Source organism: Lipotes vexillifer, unplaced genomic scaffold (genome assembly GCF_000442215.2).
Source record: "Lipotes vexillifer unplaced genomic scaffold, Lipotes_vexillifer_v1.1 scaffold105, whole genome shotgun sequence".
NCBI classification, from domain to species: domain Eukaryota; kingdom Metazoa; phylum Chordata; class Mammalia; order Artiodactyla; family Lipotidae; genus Lipotes; species Lipotes vexillifer.
This window is the reverse complement of record NW_006778881.1, coordinates 760,635-783,380: the sequence shown is the minus strand read 5'-3', so window position 1 is coordinate 783,380 and position 22,746 is coordinate 760,635. Positions and strand designations below refer to the sequence as shown.

Below are 22,746 nucleotides of genomic sequence, written 5' to 3'. Positions count from 1 at the left end.
CACCCCCAAAAAAAAAAAAAAAAAAAAAAAGTGAGGTGGACTTTCTCATAAAAGCCTCTGTAGAAAAGTCTCAGGAGCCACGGCTGTAGGGATAAGAAGCCTAAGGTGAAAAGGCTGGGACGAGTTTTACAACAAAGAGACAAACAGAAAGGTTCAAGCTTTCCCCTTTCAGAAGTGTTCTCTGTCTCCGTGGGTACGGTCACTTGCTGAACAAGAGCAGAATGGAAGCCTTGACTTAAGTGCTATATTTTGGCATTTCATTGAGTCATTTATTCACAGTATTCCAGCTCACTCTCATTGTGGGTATTTTGAATTGTTCTCTAATTTTCTAATGGACAGTTAAGTGTCTTGATGGCCTGGGGCCCAGTGAATGCTCCTCTTTCAGAAGAGAACAGAACCCAAAAAGTGCTGGGGGAAAGCTAGACTAATTGTCTGTTCTGAAGAATGCAGCCAGGGAAGCTGGTAGGTTTCCTGGGAGATTTTGAAGAAAAAGGGAAATGATGGATGGGACCCATGTTAAGCCATTTTAAATTTTGTCTCCAGGATACACATCACCTTCTTGTTGAAATGATACCCTGATTGCCCTCTGGAAAGACCACCCTCCCCCGCCCCACCTCCGGGTCTCTCAGCCAGTGTGTTGAGGAGTAGAGCTGGGACCTGGGTCAAAACCAATCAGTGCCACACAGTCCCCTAGCCTAGACCCAGTGACTGGTTCAGGGATGGGCACACGACCCATGCAGAGACCATGAGCACGGGGAGAACTTTCCTGGGAACGCCAGAACAGAGGCAAGCTGTGTTTTCTGTTTTCTGCTGATCTTGAAATATGAGGGAAGGATTGCGGCCATCTGGCTACCAGCCAGCCCAAGAATAAAGCCAGTGAGGGGAGCAAGAGAAGAAAAATCGAGTCCTGGTAGCATCATCTGTGGTCTAATCAAGCTCCACTCTGATCAGCTAAAACTAAGACTCTTCCGTTTCCAGAACTCAGAAATTCCCTCCTTGTTTAAGTCAGTTTGGGTTGGGTTTCCTGTCACTTGCAATTAAGAGTCCTGGCTGACATGGAAAACTTGCTTTGGAGTCAAGGGACTTGGGCTCAAATGTTGGCCTCACACTGCTAACCCACTAGCAATGTCAGCACGACCAGTTGCTTCTCCTCCTAAGCCCCGATTCCCTCATCCATCAGAGCCATTCTGAGGAGGCGGCAACAATTTTTAAAGTGCCAGAATAGTGTTTGGACAAATAAGGTGATTGACAATTTATGGTTCCTTCCCTCCCTCCCTCTGATTTCCTTTAAAGGAAAAAAAAAAAGGAAAGACTTGCTGATGGGAAGGTAAAATAACATTTTTCCAACCCAATGTCCTTTCTCGTCTAACAAGTAGGCATTGCAAGGATGGGAAGTACCTTAAAAGAGGCCACCCCTGGGTTGGAGATGCCCGGTGCGTGTTGGCCGGTGCCGTAGCCCGCGTAGCTCGTCACCCAAGGCTCGTGGAAGGTCACCCACAGCTTCACACGGTCCCCAAATGTGGAGAAGCAGAAGGCCGCATAGTCCAGGAAGGTATCCACCATGCTCTCATTCTGCCACCCGCCGCGATCCTGCAGGGCCTGAGGCAGGTCCCAGTGGGACAGCGTGGCCATGGGCTCGATGTGCGAGTCCAGCAGCCTGTCGATCAGCATGTTGTAGTAGGCGACGCCCCGGAGGTTGGGGCTCTGCCCCTGCCCAGTGGGGAAGATGCGGGACCAGGAGATGGAGAACTTGTAGACCTGGGCCCGGAGGCCACGAAGCAGGGCGACGTCAGTGTCCACCTTGTGGTAACTGTCACTGGCCACCTCTGGCGTTGCTTGGCCCTTGCTGGTGTTCTGGTGCCCGGCTCTGTCCCAGATGCTCGCCCCTCTTCCGTCCTCGGCCCAGCCTCCTTCCACATTAAAAGCCCCTGTGGAGACGCCCCAGAGGAAACCCTCAGGAAAAACATCCTGCAGGAAAGCATCCCTTTCTGCCCTGGACTGGCTGGCAAACATTTCCCAGACTCTCTGATAGGCTGAGTGGGGCAGCGAGGAGTCTACTGCTGTCTCCGGGTCCAGCTGCAGGAGAGCCTGGAGGGTCAGGTTGTCAGTCAGAGAACAAGACCAGCTGTAGGAGTGAAGTGACATAAAGCGACACAGTATAAGTAATGACTCTGTAAGTTACAAATGCCCCCAGACCGATGAACAGTGACAATGTGTTTAATCAGTAAAGATTCCAGAAACACTGACCCAAAGTCATGGGCAGCAAGTAGATGGGAAAATTATTATTATCGTCTCTTCTTAGGTGAGTTATCATTGCTCCTGCATGAGTGAAAATACTGTACCAATGCTACTGTTTGCTGTATTAGATCACCCTTGAATACAGTCTTCAGTTCTGATGAAAGTTTTTCTTCTTATAATGTATATTTATAAAACATAGCTAATAATAATGACTTCAATTTACTGAGCCTTTTGATTCTATGGTGACCACTATGATAAAAATGTATGTACATTATCTCATTTAATTTTCAAAATAAGTGTACGAGATAAGTACTACATTATTTATCTTCTTCCTACAGAGGAGTAAACTGAGACTTAAAGAAGTGAATAACTTCTGGGCATCAGGGGGCCAGCAGCTACTTACCAGCTGGTACAGAAATATTTCAATAATTGAATGACTGATACATCTCTACTGATGTGTACCACTCAAATGTCAACCCTGGCTATAACCTCCCTTCTTCTTCCTGCTGCCTGGATTATGGTCATAATGGCAGGAGCTCAAACATCCATCCTGCACCATGAGGTAGAAGTTTTGTTAAGAATAACAAAGCAACAAGATAGGAGCCTGGATTCCTGATGATTTTTACCCACTCTAGACTGTCCATCTTCAGGCTTTATTTATATCAATAAACTTACATTCTGTTTTTTTAAAAAATGAGAACTCCTCCTTGATTACACAGCTTGCAAATGGTACAGCACAGAATCTGTGCTTTTAACCATTTATGTGCATGTTATGTTTTATTTCAGAAATAAATGTATCTGAAATAAACATCAGAAATAAACATAGCTGAAATGAAGCATAACATAAAAATGCTATTCTCATACGCAATGAAGTCTGATATATTCTATTTACTTCTAATCTGTTTTCCTTCTCTCTTCTTCCTTCCTCCTTCCCTCCGTCCCTTCTTTCTTTATTGTTTTCTCTATCTGAGTCCTGTCCTGCAGTCTGGAAAGCAGTGCGTGATAACATGCAGCAGTTACACCAGCAGAGGGCAACCTTGAGGAAGGGTTGGTGGAGGTGGGTGTGTTTGGCCTGCAGAAGAGAACACACATGAGGAGAGGGAGTGGAGTACAAGAGCATCTCCCTGTCCTTGGGCCATCGAGGGGCTGACACATACAGGTTGGCTCAGAGCACAGAACTGGTAGAAGTGACGGGGACACTGCAGAAAGACCTCCTTCCCGTGGAGTGGAGCCTGGACCTTCCAAACTTAAGCTCCTCCTATTTTATGAAGCATCAACTCATCTGCATTTGGTAGAAAAGTTGTGAGGGGAAATGATAGCCTATAGTTGTGGATTACCCAAAACAGATGCATGACTCTGGAGCACACCAGGGACATGGAGGGGTGCCCACTCAGCTGTTCTGACCTAACCCTTCTGACTATGACTGTCCTTCTGGCTTGGGTGAGAAGAGGTCTTGAAGAAACAAACTGCCCCTGGATAACACAGAACTTGCCATACAGGCCTTGGAGCTGGGAGTCCTGGGTTTGCCTAACTTGGGAAGAGATTTAGCACAGAAAGTCTCTATGCCCAGCCCTCCAGGTGCCCCTCCTTCAGCCACCCCTCACCCCCTACTCTAAGCCACCTCAGAGCATCCCAGGTAATGCTCTTGTTCCCTCCTCTGGGGAGCAGTCTGTTATCTCCTGCCATACTCTGTGCTAGAATCACTGGCGGGCCTCTCTGTCTCACTTCTCAGGTCTAAAACACTCCGACAAGAAAATGATGCCCGTCCTCTCAGGACGCCCTTCCACCTGCCCCTGCAGATTCTCCATCAACATCCACCTGAGTGAGAATCCCCCGCCCCCACTCTCGGTTTAACGTTAGCCAATGTTGGATCTTCCCTGCAGGCAAGGTACTGAGAGATCAAGGTGTTAGAGAATCCTGGAGCCGGGGTCTCATGTCATCTTGTGGTTTTGCAATCATTGTGATCTCAGGGTGCCCCCTTTCTTTTTCTTTTGCCATGTCATGCGCGACATGTGGGATCTTAGTTCCCCAAGCCGAGATGGAACCCGAGCCCCCTGCAGTGGAAGCACAGAGTCTTAACCACTGGTCCGCCAGGGAAGTCCCCAGGGTACTACGTTTATTATGACCTCTTGAGTTTTATTTTCTGAAAAGACAGCCCAGCACTCCTCAGCTGACTCCACGTGTGAACAGAGAGCAGTTCTGATCTACTTGCTCATCATGCTGTTCATACTCCCGGCACAAAGCCTGACATGTGCAGCTGCTTAGAGTCTGGTGATCTGAACTGCTGATTTGAAGTGAGTTGAGAGGATTGAACAATGGAAGGAGACACAGCTGAGGACAGCCAAATGCTGGGAGAGAAAAAGTACAAAGAGGTGGTGGCAACTGAAGTTTATGATCTTGGACAGAGCTGTGCTAGAAATGTCTGAGGTGAGCTCTAGCTGAAGGTCTGGGAAGCCAATGATTGCCTCCGGGCCTTGGTCCTTCCTTGACGCACGGTATATGATGCTCAGGTGTGTAACATACCCCCACGGATAGCTGAGGGTTCTGGGAAGTTCCCTGCACTGGCGTCCACACCAAACTTTTCTCGAGAAGCGCATTGGAATATAAGTGCATGAGAATGATATAATTATGGAGCTAACCTCAAATCTACTCTAATTTTTTTTCAGTATGTCACTTACAAATTTTTGGTACTTTAGTCATGTGCTAAGAAACTATTTGCAATCCCACAACATTTTAAAACCTTTGTCCTGAGAAACTGCTGATTTAGGCTTCTGCCCTGCTGCACAGCTGGCTTTCCTATCTATGCCATCTCCTCACAGGTAAGATGTTTCACATGTTGTGTGAGGAAATGGTGCAGAGAACTCACCTTACTTACTCAGATCACATAACTTCAGGGATGGGCAGATCTATCATTAACCCAGCCTGCTCGTCCACAACCTCACAATGCCTCCAACAAGATCTAAACTAGAAGGCAGGGGTTTAAACACCAGCTCTGCTAGCTGTGTGCACTTGGGTGAACTAGAGGAGAACCGTGTGGTGGTCAGAGACACTGCTCCCTGCTTTCCCCTCTGAGCCTTCATCTATGGTCTCCAGAATGGCCACGAAGGACTCACTGGTCCAAGAGGCAGATGACAACAGTCCCCTGTGTTTACACATGTGAAAGAACAACAGAGTATTCTGCAAATATCAGTTATTGATAGTCCAACAGGAAATCTAACATTACCTTTTCTTGGAACTTGATGAACAGCTCAGGAATGTACTAAGATCAAACCCAATGGTGAGCACTTGTTCTTCACTTATGGCTGTAAGAGAAGACGTTTAATTCACTCCACCTGAAGCCCAACCAACAATATGCATGACTACTATCAACAGTTTTCCTCACTTATACACCACACCCAAACCCCAAGCAATGGCTCCAAACCCCTCTGGAAAATTCCACAGGCTAAAGATTTATAGAAGTCAAAAGTGATAGAACAATGGTTCTCAAACTTCCATGTGCATCAGCATCACCGGCAGAGCTTGTTCAACACAGATTGCTGGGCCCACTCCAAAGTTTCTGATCACAGTTTCTGACCTGAGGTGGGCTCTAGAATGAGACAAGTTCCCCAGTGATGCTAATGCTGCTTGTCTGGAGACCAAACGTGGAGAACAACTGACTCAAAACTCAAATATCAGAAGAGGGCGGAATTTTATTTTTTTGTAAGAAACTATACATAAACATAAAATTGACCATTTTAACCATTTAGAAAGTGATGGGATTTAAGAACGGGAAACAGGGCTTCCCTGGTGGCGCAGTGCTTGAGAGTCCGCCTGCCGATGCAGGAGACGCGGGTTCGTGCCCCGTTTCGGGAAGATCCCACATGCCGCGGAGCGGCTGGGCCCGTGAGCCATGGCCGCTGAGCCTGCGCGTCCGGAGCCTGTGCTCCGCAGATGGGAGGGGCCACAACAGTGAGAGGCCCGCATAACGCAAGAAAAAAAAAAAAAGAAAAGAACGGGAATCATTATACCATCAAAGATGAGTTAGGGCAAGAGTTATTAAGTGGTATCCATGGATGCAGTTCAAGAGGTCTGTGAAGCCAGCTCAGCACTGGTTACAGGTGGTAGAAAGGGCACTACCAACTTCTCCCATATTCTGACCTTACAGGGAGACTGAACTGGATATCCAGGCATGCAGGAGCGTGCCCCTTGGCCCTTCCTGCAGAGTGTCTAGTGGTCCTCAGCCCCTGAGGCCTTAGTGGACCTCCTACTTTCCCTTGGCCGGATTGGACCAGGAGCAATCTTTCTTCTTCTTTTTTTAGCCACACCATGTGGCATGTGGGATCTTAGTTCCCCAACCAGGGATGGAACCCGTGCCCCCTGCAGTGGTAGCACAGAGACTTAACCACTTGACCACCAGGGAAGTCCCAGGAGCAATCTTCTGATGCATGGCCCACCCATCAGATTCACTCTCAAGAATTTGAACTAAGAGACACCAAGGAGATGCTCCATGAGCTGTGGGTCCTATACCTGAAGATTTTGATTAGGTAATGGGGAAACGAACAAAAGTAAGGTGGCTGAGGGGAGAGAGGGAGCCCTGCCAAGGGGGGCAGAGATGAGAGACCTTAGAGGGAGGGGTAATGGAAGTGGACAGATGGACACAGGGCAGTTGCCATGCTGACACCTTACATCTGAGGCCTGATGGTCTTTATTTCCATGAGACCAAGGTGTCCTTACCATCCTTGTACAGAACCTCTCTCCTTTCTTGGGTCAGTGGGAGCTAAGGGATCAAGACCAACAACAAGAAGACAAGGGACACTAAACTCATCTGGGGTGGGCTCTCAGACCACCCCTCCTCTGGTCGCTCCTCCCACTGGAACCCCAGACTTTTAAAATAGCTACCCCACAAGCCAGTGCACCAAATATCACTCCAAACCTCTCCAGTGACGGTCCACTCACCTGTGAGAAGGCTGGAGAACAGATCAGCTGGCTTCTTCCTCGTGGAGAGGCAGTCCTGGAGTTTCAGATTGAAGATGAAAACTTCCACGTTTGGCTCAATGGTCTGAAATGATATAGGCCAGCAAGTGAACTGAAGCTGCCTAGAGTAACAGGGACAGATTTTAAAGATGAGAAGTCACGACACTCAATTTGGTTTTGGAAATGACCGCTAGCAGTCTCAGTTAATAAAGAGAGCTGACTCTAGACTTGAGGGAGAAAAATCTACACTTTTCAATAACATAGACCATTCTCTACACTGACCCCCACCAAAGAGACAGGCTAATTTCTGCCATCACCTCAGGCTACAAGGTACCTCCTAGAACCAGGCACTGTGTTAGGACCAGGAACAAGGCAGTCTGCTCATGTCAGGGGCCTGTGCTGCTATAAGAAGCTCAATCAGGTGCCACCATCACGATGTTTATGGATGTCTAGGGTTTGCTTCAAAACAATCTGGTTTGAGAGGGGGAAGGTAGGGTATAGATGAAACAAGATCAGCCACGAGTTGATAGCTTTTGAAGCTGGGGATGGCTTCATTTTACTTTTCCTTCTACCTTTGGATATATCTGACATACTCCATAAAGAAATTTAAATGAAGCTATCTTCATTAGGATTGGAGCAGGTGTAATTTCTCTCCCATTTCTAGCCATTTCAGTGTCAAAAGAAACATCTTTAGGCTGACATGTTGTTTGACCCCACTTTTGGTTACCTTTTTGGGGGAGGTTGGGTTTTGTCATTTTTTCCACACTAAGTTTTCCTCCTCTGAGTAGTTAACAGCCACTGAGAAATACCAATAGCAGCTACTTAAAAAGAAGCCAGGCGGGTTCTTTATTTTCTCAGAGCAGCCAGTAACAATGAGCCTCAAGCCTTAATCTGAGAAACCAAGTAAGTCGCTCAGAACCAGTGAGTGGAGCTGTGACCCACGTAGTCTTGTTCTTTCCCTGGGCCAGGTCAGTGCGGAAAGCCAAACTCCTAAGGGAACCGAGGGTTTTCCCCTTCCTGGAAGATCCATACGCAGTGAGGCAGCCTGTGGTATCACAGGACTGGAGAGCTGCAGGAGCCCTCTGCTGAGTGGGGAAGCCTCTGGTGAGCAAAGCCTCTTCTGAGAAGGGAACATGGGACCCCTACGTGTACCTCCTGCAGAATTCAGAACCTGTGGGTGTGCTGTGGGTCCTCAGGCCCTAAGACACCTGTGTGCCAGTGGGGAGCAGCAGCTGAGGCTCAGAGAGGGGGTGCAGGTGCTCTGAGGAGAGTGGAGGGATAGTGACGGTTAGCTTGTCAGGATAAATATTTACATGACCACATCCATGAAATGTCTGTTTTAATCTCAGAATGAACACTGGAATTTGGGTTCTCAGTAGCTTTCTACACAAGAGAGCAGAGGATCCATGTAAATATTTACCTTAACAAGCCAACCCTCATTATCCTTTCCAGGGAAGACTATCTAACCTCCAGATGTCCTCTATAGGAATCTCTCCAGATGCAGCTCTGCAAGTATATGGACTCTTTTATTTGTTTACTTATTTTTGGCTGCACCGAGAAGCTTGTGGGATCCTAGTTCCCTGACCAGGGATTGAACTTGGGCCCTTGGCAGTGATGAAAGCACAGAGTCCCAACCACTGGACCACTGGGGAATTCCCTGCAAGTATATGGACTCTTGGAGGAAGTTCAGTTTACACATCAGCTGAAGCATTAAATGTCTAATATGCTCTCAGGAAACTTTGCCATTCATCATCAATATGGAAAATAGCTCAAATTACCTGCAACTGACTCAGCTTCTGCCGGAAATCTGCCTCACTCTGGCATTCATAAGATAAATCAAGAGAGAGGAAGTCAACTGCATCCTGGAAATAAGTAAATAGGATCATCAGAGCACAAGGAATCTCAAGACAAAGAACTGCTCAGAAGTATTCATATTTTGTTTCTCCCCTTATTACTAAACGGAATACTCCAAAGTGGGATTTTCCGAGGGAAAAGCAGGATGAGGAAAAGCTGGGGACAAAGTGAGAATGTGTGTGGGGTGTGCCTATGTGTTGTGGGGAATACATCACGTGTGCACTCAGCAAAGTGCCTGGCACACAGGAAGCTCTCAATAAATGCGCACAATTGAATGAGTGAGTGAATGAAAGAAGCACCATATGCCAGAAAGGGTGGGTTTCCACCAAGTGGATGAGCACGAAGGAAGGGAGTCAGAGGCCAGAGCTGCCCTGAGCAGCACCCTCCTCATGGCCTTCCACTTTGCAGGACGGAGGCAGTGCAGCCCTCACCCACCCACAGGCCCCTTAGTAATTTCGGCAGACCCTACTGGGGTTTGGGGTTTTGTTTTAATTGTAGGCTATAGTCACTGGCTACGTTCAGGCCACAGTTTAAAGTCCACCCCAGTTGGCCCTAGCCTGGTCCACATTATTATTGGAGAACAGAACTCTCATGGTCCATGGACATCCCCGTCTGTGCTCCAGTTAAGGACATACCCCTCTGCCCTGTCTCTGGCCTGCATATACTTTAAGAACTACAGATTCAGAGTCTAAACACATGCAGATACCACGGTGAGGGAGCCATTTCTATCCTGGCCATGACCAGATCATTGCCTGTCTTCTCCCCTTCTCTTCCCTTGGGACAAAGACTGTCAATAATGGCATCTGCTGACAACCCAGTGCACTGTGACATTTGATAACTGACTCTCCTCTGGCTCCCTATGGCTTTCCCAGTCAAGTTATCACTGGTGTTTACTCAACATTCCACAGGCTTGCTCCCTGCTGGTGAGCTCCACTCGAACCTTCCCCTCTGCCCTATCAGCACTTGCTTTGTTTGTCGATTCCATACAGCACATGATCATTGAGTTCATACTCTTGAAAGTCACTGTGCTGGGTTTAAAGATGAGTGAGATCCACAGAAGCTTCCAACTTGATACAGAGTGTTAATAGATGCACCGACTATATGAAGAACAGGCAGAAAGTTCTAAGTGCTATATGAAAAATCCACATCAGTGGTCCTCAAATCTTGGTGGGGATTAGACTCACCTGGGAACTTGGGAAGCCTATGAAGGCCCACGGCAACCCTCCACATTAAGCCTTGGCCTCTGTGTTCTTTACTAGCTCTCCAGGTGACTCTGGTACAACAAAGCTTGGGAACCGCTGATCTAAACAAGTGGCTAAGGGTTCCAAGTGGGGAGAGATCACATCAGGTTGAGTGAGGGAGTATTATTAACCGAGGCCTCCTGATGGAGGACACATCCACACAGATGTTAAAAATAGATAGAATTTTGTTGGAAGAGATTTGAGGAAGGCCAGGAGGATAGGACTTGAGGTAGGGAATGCAGGAGAGTCGGCAGGAAAAATAGCATACACGCTGGGACAAAAAGGTGAGGCCAGAGAGAGAGCAAGAGGGCCTGAGTGAGCCATATTCTGGAAGGCCCTGAGGAATTTCACCAATTCAGGGGAGTGTAGCTTCTCAGTAGGGAAATGAACAAAACTGTGCTTTCGGAAGGTGGCCCAGATGCGTGGCAGGAGTGGGGGCAGAGAGACCAGTTCAAAGACTGCTGCTTGACAAACACTTTCCAAACAGCACTTTGGTCTCCTGAGCTCATAACTGATAGCAATTATCGCCCCTTGTAAAAGAATTTAGATGGTAATATGGCCATACAATCAGTCTTGGACCTGGTCATTTCAGAACCTTATCATGTCTGGTTTTTAAATCCCTGAGCTGGTAAATCTGAAATTGGACCTTGGCATATGGGGCCTCCATCATAGCACAGACACCAGTGCTGCACAGCTACAGAAATCAGTTGTTTTCTCTGAAGGCGTTCCATACCACCCAGCAGCCAACATTACAAGGGCCAAAGCTGTTAAATTCTCAGATGTTTTAACTTTTCCTATTAAAATTATATTTAAAAGTTGTATTTAGAGGAGGTAAAAACCAGGATGGGCACTATAGGGGGACATTATTTAAAAAACAAACAAACAAAAAAAACCTTTACCCTAGTATGTTTTGCTAAAAAAACTGACCTCTCTTCTAAGAAGCTCTTAGAGCAAGAGCAGAGGCATTTGACTTCTTTGTGCAGGGAAACGCTGACACTTGACCAAGTGAGAGCTGGGGCTACAACAAATAAGATTTTGTTTTAAAGTAATTATGAATCTAGAGAATGCATAACACTCATAAGAGGCATTTGTAAGAATGTCAAGCAAACTATCATACAGAGGATGGATAAACAACAAGGTCCTACTGTATAGCACAGGGAACTATATTCAATATCCTGTGATAAACCATAATGGAAAAGAATATATATATATAACTGAATCACTTTGCTGTACAGCAGAAATTAACACAACATTGTAAATCAACTATACTTCAATAAAATAGATTTTAAAGAATGTCAAGCCAACAGACAAAAATTTCTCTTGGTTTTTTAAAATTAAAATAGCAACTTTCCTGAGAAGTTACAGATGCTATTTCTTTGGGCTGTCATTACCTTGGCAAGTGCAGACGTAGACGGTTCTAGCAGGAGCTCGGAGACGACCTGGGCTCGCAGGACCACAGAGAGCTTTTGGCCTGAAACCAACCAGAGGAAAGGCTGAAGGTGAGAGAGGAAGGAGCCTGTGACCCCAGAAGCCCCTGGCGAACTCATTTCCTCTTGACCTTTCTATTCCATGTTCACTGACTTTAAAAAAGATTTCTTAAGAAATCACTCACATGATTTTACCCTAGCTGAAAGATTTTAGAAAACAAGGTAGCTTTTTAAAAAATGTCCTGGGCTTCCCTGGTGGCGCAGTGGTTGAGAGTCCACCTGCCAATGCAGGGGACACGGGTTCGTGCCCCGGTCCGGGAGGATCCCACATGCTGCAGAGCAGCTGGGCCCATGGGCCATGGCCGCTGAGCCTGCGCGTCCGGAGCCTGTGCTCCGCAACGGGAGAGGCCACAACAGTGAGAGGCCCGCATACTGCAATAAATAAATAAATAAATAAATAAAATAAATTTAAAAAAAAATAAAAAATGTCCTTTTAAAGAGTGTTTCATGTAAATCAGGATGGTGAAGTGCAGGACACTTGTAAAGTCTTTTGTAAGAATAAAAGCAGTTCCTTCCCCCAACCCTGAGCAATGTAAAAGGCAGAAAGGAGAGAACTGCGTCCTAAGTTCCTAATAAACCTTGGCCTCTGTGTGCTTTACAAGCTCTCCAGGTGATTCTGATACACACTAAAGGTTGGGAACCATTGGTCCCAAACAGCTAAGAGTTCCAAGTGGGGAGAGACTTTTGAAAGGCAGGGCGTTCTCAGGGGACTGCTGTTACCTGTCCTTTTTTGCTGTGCAAATGTCCATTCGACACTTACTGCGCATGAAGGAAATATAAACCTGTGCAGCTTGTACCCACTTGCTTTGACATTTGATCACCTAACAGTGGTGCTTAAGCTTACGTGCATCAGAATCACCTGTCCTTCTCGTCAGCCGACTGGGGTGGGCCCAGGAGCAAGTGCCTTTTAACAAGCTTCCTGGGTGCTTCTGAGGCAGTGATGCTCAGACCACAGCTCGAAACACGCTGCTGTGGACTTGGGATTCCTCAGTTGTTAGCAGTGCCATCTAACTCTTTGATGTGCATAAGTCTTTATCTCCTGCTGGATTGTGTGCTCCTTGAGGAGCAAACTTAAACATTTCTCTAGGCCCTCCAAACAGCAAGCTTAGGACTGGGTGCATAGGCAGATGCTCAGACCTGTGCTTTGGAAACAGTAAACAAAAATTGAATGAAACCAGAGTTTGAGACTTAAACTATAAGACTATATGCCTGACTTCTCTCCTGCATCCAAATTCTATACAGGAGAAAGATCTCCCCAGTCAATGAAACCACCATTAACAACCACTGCCAACTACCAAAGTTCTTATTTTGATAAACATAATGGAACTTTGAAATCCCCTGAGCAGGGAATATCACTCAGAGACATTTAGTCCTCATTCTGATAAGATAACGATATTTTCCAGTTATTCAGTGATTGTGCCCGATGGAGCCATTTCATATTCCACAGATTTCCACGCTTCAGTCTATCATCACATCAGCTCACATAGAACACATGTTCTCAGACTGTGCTGAACACTTTAAAATGTACAATTTAGTATTATCTCTGGATCAATAACATGACACAAGAGTACAGTTAATCCCTAAGCACAGTTGACCCACAAATCACTTCTATTTGACTTTACAAGCTGTTTTTAGAATCAGAGTGAACAAATGTACCTGAAGTCCCAGAAATTCTCATATCATACAAAATAAACTTCCCGATATGGTTCCCAACCTGTTCCCAGTGCAAGCACAAACTATATTTCTTAAAATAATGTAAAATGCAGATTACTCAAAACTAGATTCTCATTCTAAGCTTGCAGTTTCATGTTTTCTTGGGAATGAAATGGGGGTAATTGCTCTGGCTTAAGATAATTTATCTTGTAATTTTTGCTGGATATGGTTAAAAGTCGGTGTTCTTGTCTACAGAACCCCAAATCAATATTTGCTGTGGGTTGAGAATTAACTGTTTCAAGGCCATGTAGAAAAATCACTGCACAGCACTGTGTAAGTTCATGTCCCTCCCAGGCATTACTAGATTTCACTAAGGATAAGCTCAACTCTGTTTCCACCACAAAGGGAAGTCGTTCCTCCAAAAACCATTGCCGTTGTCCATTAAAAAATAGTCCCTTTCCGTTTGCTCCTTTCCCTTTTGCCCCAAATGCTTCAATAAAAGTAATACGGCCAGTATTGAAATGCCAGTATCAATGATTCAAGAGGTGGGTAGGGACTACAAGTGTTGCTGTAGATTGTGTCCCAGTGTTGTACAAGAGGAGGGTGCTGTGTGCAACTCTACTCTTAGGTGAGAGGGATGTTCACTCTCCTGCTCTCCCTCTGACTCTCTGCTAAGAATCTTCTTTTGTATCCTTCCCACCGTAGCACATTAAAAACATCAATAGGAGGTTTATAATAACACATATAGAAAGATTAGAAAAGAACTTTTCAGAATTGTGGTAAAAATACATAACATAAAATTTACCATTAAAATTTTTTTTAAGTGGCTTTAAGTACATCCACATTGTTGTGCAACTGTCACCACCATCTACCTCCCAAAATTTTCCATCATCTCAAGCTGAAACTCTGTGTTCATGATCAGTATCTCCCCCATTTCCCCCTCCTCCTAGCCTCTGGTAATCATTATTCTACTTTCTGTCTCTGTGAATTTGATCATTCTAGGTCCCTCACATAGGTGGAATCATACAATATTTGTCCTTTTGTGTCTGGCTTAGTTCACTTAGCATAATGTTTTCAAGGTTCATCCATGTTGTAGCATGTGTCAGAATTTCATTTCTTTTTAACGCTGAACAATATTCAATTGTATGTATCTAGCATATTTTCTTTATCCATTCATTTTTGTCTGGGCATTTGGATTATTTCCATCTTTTGGCTATTGTGAATAATGCTGCTATGAAAATGGGTGTGCACATATCTGTTCAAGTCCCTGCTTTCAATTCTTTTGGGTATATACCCACAAGTGTTAGATCATATGGTAATTTTATGTTTAATTTCTTGAGGAACTGCCACACAGTTTTCCATAGTGGCTACACCATTTACATCCTGGCCAGCAATGCACAGGGTTATAATTTCTCTCTATCCTCACAAACACTTGGGATCTTCTGCTTTTTAAAAATAGTAGCCATTCTGGTGGCTGATGCACATAAGCAGGAGAATTAATAAAATGTGGCTTAGTCCCACAATGGAATATCAGATAGCAGTGAAAAGAAGATACTATAGCTATATTCAACAATATGAATAAGCTTTTGAAACAGTTTTGTTTGAGAAAAAAGAAGTCCTAGAGGACTACAAAAAGTATAATACTCTTTCATGATGCTCAAAACCAAACCAATCAAAATTGAATACTGTATTATTTAAGCACACATGCGGTTGGGATAGAAACTATATTTTTAAAAAAGTAATGGAATCTCAATGAGATACCATCAGAATGGCTAAAATAGAAAGGATGAAAATGCCAAACGTTGGTGGGGATGTGAGGCCACTGAAATTCTCACACATGGCTAGTGGGAGTATAAAATGGAACAATTGCTTTGAGAAACTGGCAGTTTCTTAGAAAGTCAAATACATCTCTCCCCTGTAATCCAGCAATTCCACTCCTAGGTATTTATCCAAGAGAAATGAAAACATATGTCCATGCAAAAGGTTGTACAAGAACGTTCATAGCAACTTATTTATAGGAGATAAAAACTGGAAATTGCCCAAATGCCCCTCAATTGTGATACATCCATGATAGAACACCACTTAGAAGAAACAAGGAGCAAATTACTAATACAGCAACAAAATAAATGAATCTCATAAACATGCTTAATGAAAAAAGACAAACAAAAAAGTACATACTGTATGATTCCATTCATAACTATGCTGATAGAAGTCAGATCAGTGGTTGTTCCTTGGGTAGGGATTGATTAGGAAGGGATAAAATTGATCAGGAATGGGATTTTTGGAGGTGTTGGTTAATGTCTTATATCTCGATAAAGGTATGGGTTACATGGATGTATGTGTTTGTCAAAACTAATCAAAGTGTAAAATTAAGATCTATGCACTTCACTGTGTGTAAATCATACCCTGATAAAAAAATTCTTAGGAAAAAATCAGAACTGCATTTCACATTGTTTATTTTCTAAGCAGCAGTAAATGGGAATTTAATTTTTAAACATATTTTTTAAACATGGTGAATTTTGGGGGGCTACAATATATTTAGTAAAATCCCACTTTTTCTGTAATTAAATATTTTTATTTAAAATATTTGACCTTGTACCTCCATTACGGACACCAAATGGGGAAGAGGGGAAAGCCATAGACTAATAAAAATGGATGGAATATTTAGCACAGTGGTAACCTGGGATGGGGTGGGGGAGAATGGGAGATGAGATAGGGAAGAATATACAAGTAGACATAAGTTGTGGTATGGTTTGTTTTGTTTTATAAACCCTCAACCTTCCAATTAATTTTTTAACATTAAAAAATTGAGATATAATTCATATACCATAAAATTCATCGCTTTAAAGTATAAAATTCAGCGGTCTTTAGTACACTTACAAAGCTGTGCAAGCATCTCCACTAATTCCAGAACATTTTAGTAACCCAAGAAGAAATTATATAACCATTAGCAGTCACTTCCCATTCTCTCTTCTAGCCCCAGATATAGCTACTCTACTTTAGTGTCTCTATAGATTTGTCTACTCTGGATATTTAATATAAATGAAATCATATAATATGTGGTCTTTTGAGACTGGCTGCTTTCACTTAGCATAATGTCTTCAAGGATTATCATGTTGTAGCACGAATCAGTACATCATTCCTTTCAAGGGCTGAGTAATACTCCATTGTACTGATATGCCACTTTCTGTTTATCCATCAATTGATGGACATTAGGGTTGTTTCCACTTTTGGTTATTATGAATAATACTGCTATGAATATTTGTGATGCGTTTTTGTCTGGACATTTCCTTTTATTTCTCTTGGATATATACCTAGGAGAGGAATTGTTGAGTCATATGGTAACTCTAAAATTTAACTTGAGGAACTGCCAAACTGATTTCCAAAGTGGCTGCACCATAATTCATTCCCACCAGTAAAGTATGAGTGTTCCAATTTCTCAGCATCATTGCCAACACTTGTTATTGTGTCTTTTTTTAAAAAAATAAATTTATTTACTTATTTATTTTTGGCTGCATTGGATCTTCATTGCTGTGCGCGGGCTTTCTCTGGTTGCAGCAAGTGGGGGCTACTCTTCGTTGTGGTGTGCAGGCTTCTCATTGTGGTGGCTTCTCTTGGTGTGGAGCATGGGCTCTAGGTGTGTGGGTTTCAGTAGTTGTGGCACATAGGCTCAGTACTTGTGGCTCTTGAGCTCTAGAGCACAGGCTCAGTAGTTGTGGCACACAGGCTTAGTTGCTCTCCAGCTTGTGGGATCTTCCTGAGCCAGGGCTCGAACTTGTGTCCCCTGCATTGGCAGACGGATTCTGAACCACTGCGCCACCAGGGAAGTCCCTGTCTGTCTTTTTTATTACAGCCATCCTAGTTGATGTGAAGTGGTATAATATATGTATTATATATATGTATTATATATTATATATAATTTTTTGCTGTTTTCTTACTCTTTAAAAAATTGAAGCATAATTGACCTACAACACTATGTTAGTTCCATTGCACAACATAGTGATTCAATATTTCTGTGTTACAAAATCACCACAGTATTCTGTTATATTTTAATTGCTGGACTGAGTGCTCACTCCATGGGTATTAGTTATGTGTGGCTGAACCACACTGACTCTATTTTGTCAGCTCCATCTTAGGCCCACAGTCCTAACCCCTCCCCTTCCCGTGTGACTGAGCTTTAGCCTACTCACAAGTAATGCACCCAAGCCAGATAAGTTTCCTATCAACTTTTACCCTTGTCTTCATCAGGTATAAGAACTGGAAGAATGTTCTTTAGCTGACACAGATGGTTAATGGTCCTCAAGGAATAATGGTCATGAGACCCCCAAGGGGACGGAAAAACTCCCAGTCCCACTGGTGCAGATATGCTTCTCCCTTAGTAATCAGATTGCATTTTTATTTATTTTTTATTTATTTTTTATTTTTATTTTTTAAAGAAGATGTTGGGGATAGGAGTTTAGTAATTTATTTATTTATTTTTGCTGTGTTTGGTCTTCGTTTCTGTGTAAGGGCTTTCTCTAGTTGTGGCAAGCGGGGGCCACTCTTCATTGTGGTGCGCAGGCCTCTCACTATCACGGCCTCTCTTGTTGCGGAGCACAGGCTCCAGATGCGCAGGCTCAGTAGTTGTGGCTCATGGGCCTAGTTGCTCCGTGGCACGTGGGATCCTCCCAGACCAGGGCTCGAACCCGTGTCCCCTGCATTAGCAGGCAGACTCTCAACCACTGCGCCACCAGGGAAGCCCAGATTGCATTTTTAGCTTTGGCCCCTTTAAATTCCCTTGTGCCCCTTTTGGCAGTGAGGAATGCAGCTGCAAATGCTTCCAGATCCCTGTTCACCGGATCCTACCCATATGTAAATTACCCACAACAAACTCCATAATTGCATTTTATGGAGTTGCCTGCTTCACTTTTTGGTCTCAAAGTTCCTTTTCAGTTTGGGGGATATTATTCAATATCCCCACCTTCGAAAAGTTATTTTGCTTTTAACCAACATATGTTGGTTAAAAGCGGCCATGGCTCACGGGCCCAGCCGCTCCGTAGCATGCGGGATCTTCCCAGAGAGGGGCATGAACCCGTGTCCCCTGCATCAGCAGGTGGACTCTCAACCACTGCGCCACCAGGGAAGCCCAACATAATTTTTTTTTTCATAAATTTATTTTTATTTTTGGCTGTGTTGGGTCTTCGTTTCTGTGCAAGGGCTTTCTTTAGTTGCGGTGAGCGGGGGCCACTCTTCATCGTGGTGTGCGGGCCTCTCACTGTTGCGGCCTCTCTTGTTGTGGAGCACAGGCTCCAGACACGCAGGCTCAGTGGTTGTGGCTCACGGGCCTAGTTACTCTGTGGCATGTGGGATCTTCCCAGACCAGGGCTCGAACCCATGTCCCCTGCATTGGCAGGCAGATTCTCAACCACTGTGCCACCAGGGAAACCCCAACATAATTTTTAATAGTGAAAATTAAATAAACTTACATACAAAAATGAAAGAATATTTTAAACTCTATGATCCATTAACATAATGGGAACCTGTAACAACACTGAAAATCATGCTTTCAAAGAGTTTTTAATAAAATGAGAATATATTCATTAAATATGTTAAGTTTCAAAGGTAGAGTATACAAGTATGCAGATGTATTATATACTATGTATAAAAATATACATACAGTATATAATAAAAACCAGAAAGCATATGTAATCCAAAATTGGTTCTCAAAGTTGGTATACCAATTTTTTGGTGTACCTAGCCTAGATTCACCTAGGGAATTTATTAAAATCAATGTCCTGATTCCATCCAGGCCTACTGAATTGGAACCTTAAACTAGCCATGAAGCAGGAATACGGACAATTGTAAGCATGCTCTTCTCACTATCTGTCAGAATATTATTATTTTATCTTTGTATTTGTCTCCCCTGCTGGAATGTAGGCTTCAACTAGAACATGTAACTCGCTTTGCATAAGAAAAAGGGGAGGCTCAGGAATTCCCTGGAGGTCCAGTGGTTAGGACTCTGGGCTTCCACTGCAGGGGGCATGGGTTTGATCCCTGGTCGGGGAACTGAGGTCCCCCAAGCTGAGGGGCATGACCGAAACACACACACACACACACAAAATAAAAATAAATAAATAAATAAATAAAAGAAAACGGGGTGGATGAGAGGATGGGCAATCTTGAAATCTTAGGAAGAGTCAGGGAGGCAGGACTGGAGAAAGAAGGACCGAAAGATAATCGGTGATAGTGCAGACTCAAGATTGGTCAAGGGGGCTTCCCTGGTGGCACAGTGGTTAAGAATCTGCCTGCCAATGCAAGGGACATGGGTTCGAGCCCTGGCCTGGGAAGATCCCACATGCCGCAGAGCAACTAAGCCCGTGCGCTACAACTACTGAGCCTGTGCTCTAGAACCCGCAAGCCACAACTACTGAGCCCGCATGCCGCAACTACTGAAGCCTGCGCGCCTAGAGCCTGTGCTCCACAACGAGAAGCCACGACAATGAGAAGCCCGCGCACCACAACGAAGAGTAGCTCCCACTCACCACAACTAAAGAAAGCTTGTGCACAGCAACAAAGACCCAACACAGCCAAAAATAAATAAATAAATTTATTTTTAAAAAAATTAGGCAAGGGGGCTCAAAAGATATTTTTCAAAGGGAATGCTGGGCACTGTACAATGTAAACCACCCCTACCTACCTCCACTGGGAAATCTTCAGTACCGTATTAATTTCTGACTAATAAATAGATATGAGGGGACTTTGTTTTTTGGCTGTGCTTTGTGGCATGTGGGATCTTACTTCCCCAACCAGGGATGATCGAACCCATACCCGCTGCGGTGGAAGCTCGGAGTCTTAACCACTGGACTGCCAGGGAAGTCCCAAGGGGACTATTGGAGGTAAGTGGAAAGAGATGCTGAGTCCTGCTTTAAGGAGGGTGGAGGAAGGTGGGTAATGAAGGCTGCCAGTGGGTCAGCCACCTGGGTCATGTGTACTCACCTTGAGAAGCATATTTTTCATGGAAAATCTCATAGGCTTTTCTGTGGGCGTCAGTGAGGATCTGGAGACGTGAAGATCTTGATTCCTGGTGGGGAAGCTCCATTATAACTTCCTCCAAGTCACTAAAAGTGAACCAGATCTCAACTAGGTCCCCAAAGGAGTGGAAGATGAAGGAGGCATAGTCAGCAAAGAGATCAGCAAAGGCCTCAGTTCTCTGGACGGTGCTGGCAGGGAGGGTCTGGTGGTGCAGGACCACCAGGGGCTGAAGCTGAGCACTCTTGAGGGCCTCAAGGAGTTGCCGGTAGCACTGCACTGTTTCCTTGTCTGGGTTCTTGGAGGTTCCTTCTGGGAGTAGCTGTGCCCACGGCAGAAATACTTTGTAATGAGTGATCATAATGGCACGAACACTGCTAAAGTACTCTGGCAGGAAAGAGGGCAATGGCTGGTGACAAACATAAATTTCTTTGTCTCCTGTTACAAAGGGAGAATCCTGGTTTCCCAGTGGACCCCTCAGGTTGTGTAGCAAGTCGCTGGTTAGAGGACCAGCAGCTGAAATGAAGTTTCTATCAGATTCCCAGTCTAACCCCCAACAAGAAAAACTTAGGAGGACAATAAGGACTAAATGCCAGACTAGCTCCATCTTCAAGGAACTGTTAGGAGGTATGTGGAATACTTACTTTATAACTACAGTTGAGGTTGTAAAATACTAAGTGACTGTAAACACTTACTATGTAACTGGGTTATCTACAATAATAAAATCAGTATGTGATTCACCTATGTAACATCAAAAAAAATTAAAACTATAAGAGATAACACAAAAACTTCAAACTTCTCACACAATTTATGCCAAGGAACCTAGGAAGTGTCTGAAGAAAAAAAGTTCTCCACATTTTTTCTTACTTACAAATTATTTTAAAACTTATTTACATAGCAGAACAAAAGTGAGTTCCTCGCCAAACTTTTTTTCTCCTTTAAAAACATGTAGGGGGGGCTTCCCTGGTGGCGCAGTGGTTGAGAGTCCGCCTGCCGATACAGGGGACACGGGTTCGTGCCCCGGTCCGGGAAGATCCCACATACCGCAGAGCGGCTGGGCCCATGCGCCACAACTACTGAGCCTGTGCTCTAGAGGCCGTGAGCCACAACTACTGAGCCTGCGTGACACAACTACTGGAGTCCGCGCCTGGAGTCCTTGCTCCGCAAAAGAGAAGCCACCACAATAAGAAGCCTGCACGCCGCAATGAACAGTAGCCCCCACTCGCTGCAAGTAAAGAAAGCCTGCGCACAGCAACAAAGACCCAACGCAGCCAAAAAAAAAAAAAAAAGGTAGGGACTTCCTGGTGGTTCAGTGGTAAAGAATCCACTTTACAAGGCAGGGGACACGGGTTCAATCCCTGGTCAGGGAACTATGATCCCACATGCCACGGGGCAACTAAGCCTGCATGCCACAACTACTGAGCTCCTGCACCTCGTCTAGAGACTGTGTGCCACAAACTACAGAGCCCACGTGCCGTGGAGCCTGCGCACCACAACTAGAGAAGAGAAAAAACCTGCACGCCACAACTAGAGAGAAGCCTGGGAGCCACAATGAAGACACCACGTGCCATAACAGAAGATCCCGCATGCCTCAGTGAAGATCCCAAGTGCTGCAACTAAGACCCCATGCAGCCAAAAATAAATAAATAAATAATAAATCTTAAAAATAAATAAATAAAATAAAAATTAAAATATGAAAGTAAATGATGAACACATTTTGTAAAAGATTCAAACAATACAGAAATATATATGAAAACTTACTAATTCCCCTCTTCCCTTCCCTTCATAGGGTAATCACTGTCAACACTGTGCTTCCTTCCAGTTTCCTTTCTCTGTACATATTAATGGCTGTTCAGGAGTTGGAATGCCAGTGTTTAAATCTCATCTGGCAAAAGTTACTAAATTTCTCTGTGCCTCTGTTTCCTCATCTGTATAATGGTGATAGATAGGTTGTGAGATTTAAATGAGGTCATTCATTAGCATATTAAGAACAATGCAACTGAATGATAGCTATTATTACATATATATAATGCAAACATACATGTGTATAACATTTAAAATATATAATTTAACATATATGGAATTATGTCTTATGTAGCATTCCTCAGGTTTTTTTTTATTTTCCTTCACTTAATAGTGCTTGGAGCTCTGTTTATACCAGAATATGTAGACCCACTTCTTTTTAACAGATGCATAGCATTCCACAGTAAGGTTGTACCACAGTTTAACCTCTTGCATATTGAACACTGGTTGGTTCTTAATTTTAATATGTTGCAAATTAATATCTGTAACTTTAGTTATACATCTTTGTC

General features: G+C 44.2%; 1 protein-coding gene across 1 annotated transcript in view; it reads right to left on the bottom strand.

Moving 5' to 3' along the window:
- The window catches only part of LCT (lactase), a 51,447-nt gene extending 30,401 nt beyond the window's left edge, over nucleotides 1-21,046 (bottom strand). The window contains exons 1-6 of the mRNA XM_007452025.1: nucleotides 20,402-21,046; nucleotides 11,678-11,757; nucleotides 8,970-9,053; nucleotides 7,174-7,276; nucleotides 5,462-5,540; nucleotides 1,399-2,125 (exon numbers count right to left, since the gene is read on the bottom strand). Coding sequence (XP_007452087.1) covers nucleotides 1,399-2,125; nucleotides 5,462-5,540; nucleotides 7,174-7,276; nucleotides 8,970-9,053; nucleotides 11,678-11,757; nucleotides 20,402-21,041 — 1,713 coding nt within the window. The 5' untranslated portion in view covers nucleotides 21,042-21,046. The remainder of the gene's footprint in view (nucleotides 1-1,398; nucleotides 2,126-5,461; nucleotides 5,541-7,173; nucleotides 7,277-8,969; nucleotides 9,054-11,677; nucleotides 11,758-20,401) is intronic.
- Between the last annotated feature and the right edge of the window lie 1,700 nt (nucleotides 21,047-22,746).